This window comes from Numida meleagris, unplaced genomic scaffold (assembly GCF_002078875.1).
Source record: "Numida meleagris isolate 19003 breed g44 Domestic line unplaced genomic scaffold, NumMel1.0 unplaced_Scaffold324, whole genome shotgun sequence".
Lineage (NCBI taxonomy): Eukaryota > Metazoa > Chordata > Aves > Galliformes > Numididae > Numida > Numida meleagris.
Window position 1 is genome coordinate 37292 of NW_018364555.1, and position 2892 is coordinate 40183.

The 2892-nt window shown below is 58.3% G+C and overlaps 1 protein-coding gene across 1 annotated transcript; it reads left to right on the plus strand.

Annotated features, from left to right (window-relative positions):
- Window positions 1-2: 2 nt before the first annotated feature.
- LOC110391217 (guanylate-binding protein 1-like) lies at window positions 3-2165 on the plus strand (the record flags this gene model as incomplete). Its single annotated transcript, XM_021383023.1, has 7 exons — window positions 3-36; window positions 125-367; window positions 592-872; window positions 1012-1224; window positions 1298-1402; window positions 1525-1854; window positions 1944-2165. Coding segments are annotated over 7 exons (1320 nt in total), but the record flags the coding sequence as incomplete, so codon positions are not given.
- Window positions 2166-2892: the final 727 nt, after the last annotated feature.

The following is a 2892-nucleotide window of genomic DNA, read 5'->3' on the forward strand; positions in this document are numbered from 1 at the left end:
ACGAATACTTGGAGCAGGCGCTGAAGCTGAGGGGCGGTAGGGCAGCGGAGCTGTGCCGGGCACGTCCGGCACCGGGCGCTGGGAGGCAGCGAGAGACCCGAGCTCCGGGTGCTGTGTCCCGCAGGCAGCAGCGCGGAGGCCGAGAGCTACGACCGCCTGCGGGAATGCATCCGCCAGTTCTTCCCCGAGCGCAGGTGCTTCGTTTTCGAACAGCCCGCCAGGAGGAGGGACCTGCCCCACCTGGAGGAGCTCCCGGACCACAAGATGGACCCTGAGTTCCGGCAGCAGCTGGAGAAATTCTGCAGCTACATCTGGGAGAGGTCTCCACCAAAGACCACCCCCAGCGGCTGCAAAGTAACAGGGCACAGTGAGTGCTGCTCTCGGGCAGAGGGGGCGGCTGCTGGTGGGGAACACGGGAGCTTTTCTACCAGCCGCTGCCTCTGGGTTTGGTGCTGCTGGGTTTTGGAGTGGGTGGGAAGCAGCGCGAGAAGCAGTCTGGGCTGCTGGGGGATGCTGGGGAGGGGCGGCGGGGCTGCGGCAGCACCCAGGGCCAAAGCAGGGGGACCTCTCATGGGCTCCTCCCCGTGGCAGTGCTGGGCACCCTGGCGGTGAGCTACGTGGATGCTATCCAGAGCGGGGCCGTGCCGTGCCTGGAGAGCGCGGTGCTGGCCCTGGCAAAGCTGCACAACTCGGAGGTGGTGCAGGAAGCTGCGGCCTTGTACCGGGAGCTGATGGAGAAGCGGGCGACGCTGCCCATGGAGACGGTTCAGGAACTGCAGGAGCTGCACATGCAGTGCAAGCAGGAGATACTGCAGCTCTTCACAGAACGGGCGATCAAAGACGACATCGAGCGCTTCCACGCGAAGCTTCTGGTGGGTGCTCCCCTGCACGGCCAGCTCTGCCCCACTGCACCGTGCCCAGCTCCGCATCCCCAGCCAGCGCTGCAGGGCACACTGTGCTGCTCCTGCCCATTCCTCCACTGATGCTTTCCCCCTGTGTCCCCCCGTGCAGCGGCAGGTGGAGAAAGCCAGGCTGGAGTTCTGCAGCCGTGACGAGCGGGCGTCCCGCGAGAAGTGCAAGGCCGCACTGCAGGAGCTGTCCCAAGAGATGGAGCAACGGATCAACAACGGCAGCTACTTGGTGCCAGGGGGTCATTGGCTGTTCCTGGGAGACCAGCAGGCGCTGGTGGAGCGGTACCGGGCGCTGCCGGGCAAAGGGGTGAAGGTGGGAAGAAGAGCAGCCCCTGCCCAGCGCCGCCACTTCGCCCCCTGACTCCTGCGCTCCCGGTGCCCCACAGGCGGACGCTGTCCTGCACGAGTTCCTTCAGAGGACAGAGCCTTTGGCCAGAAGCATCCGCAGCACAGACCATGCCCTGACGGAGAAGGACGAGCAAATCAAAGGTAACTTCTGTCACAGAGAAACGCTACCGCCTCCGGAGTGGCTCAGGGCTGGGGAGGAGACGGAGCTGCCTGGGGACTGGGGGTCTGCTCCTCCCATACAGCAGCTCTGCTTCTCCCACCAGACCTGCAAGCCCAGAATGAGAAGGACAAGCAGGAGTGGCAGGCCGAGAGGGAGAGAGAGGCAGAAAAACTGCGGCAGATGGAGGAGCGGGTTCGTGGATACGAGAAGGCCGAGCAGGAATGGCAGGCCGAGAGGGAGAGGGAGGCAGAAAAACTGCGGCAGATGGAAGAGCTGGTTCATGCATATGAGAATGAGAAGCAGGAGTGGCAGGCCGAGATGGAGGGGGAGGTGGAAAAACTGCAGCAGATGGAGAACTGGGCTAGCCACTCTGAAGAGGAAGCTCGTCAGCTGAGAAATAGACGAGGGAAGCAAAAGAAGAAATGTCAGTTCAAGGTACAGAGCAGGACAGTGCATGCGGAGACATGTGGTGAGCGGGCAGCAGCGGCTGAGGGGTCTTAACCGGGTTTGCTTCTCATCCCCAGTGTGCGTGCTTCGGAGGTTGCTCCCAGCGGACCAGGAGCTTCTGCAACACCTTAGCATCAAGATTGTCATATCCACTGCCATTTCAATGTTTGAGAGGCAGAAATGTGCTTTGAGGTCAACAATGCTTCATTCACAACTTTGGTGGTACCCATGGTCGTGTCTCTGCCACCAAGTGCTTTTGTGCTTTCGTAATTGGGAAGGAATGGATTCTTCTGTGTGGATATAATTGTTTGTGAATTGGGCAGACTTGCTGATCATCTACTTGGGGAATCGCGCTCCTTCGCCTTCCTTTGCTCAGAGAGTGAACTGGTGTCGACGCTGGCCTTGAAAAGTGTGATCTTCATTCATGTTTCTGTACTCTTCACGTTTCTTTAGAGGCATGCTTTGCTTCTGAAAATGCTAAGCAAAAAATAATTTTTTTTTAAAAAAGCACACTAAAAACACCCACCCTTTTTCCTGAGTAGCGACCATTTCAGCCCGGAGTGAAGGGGCAGCACTGCCTGGGCCAGCTCTGCTGTCCTGGGGGGAAGTCAGAACTCAGGAACCAGGAGGGAGAGCGGGGCAGGGTGCAAAATGACCAGGTGTGGAGGACCAAGATAGATCATACTGGAATTGCTGGAACACCTGGGACAGGTTTTCCGACATTTTTTCCTGTTTTTCTGACCTTTTCTCCGACATTGTTTCCATGCCTGAGACACAGCTCCGTAGAGGAGAAGCAAAATTGTCTTCATACTCTTAAGGAGTAGAAGTCAAATCACTCAACCAGGGTCTCTCTTCATCTTTCCATCTGATTGCTGCCACTGCAATGGCAGATGCTGTTGGTGCCGTTTGTGTGAATTTCCGCCACAGAACTGGTGAACACCCAACACTTTTGGTGCCATGGATTGCATGCGGGTCATCAGGCACAAAGAAGTCATTGTACAGCATCTCCACCACAGCCAGCTCTCA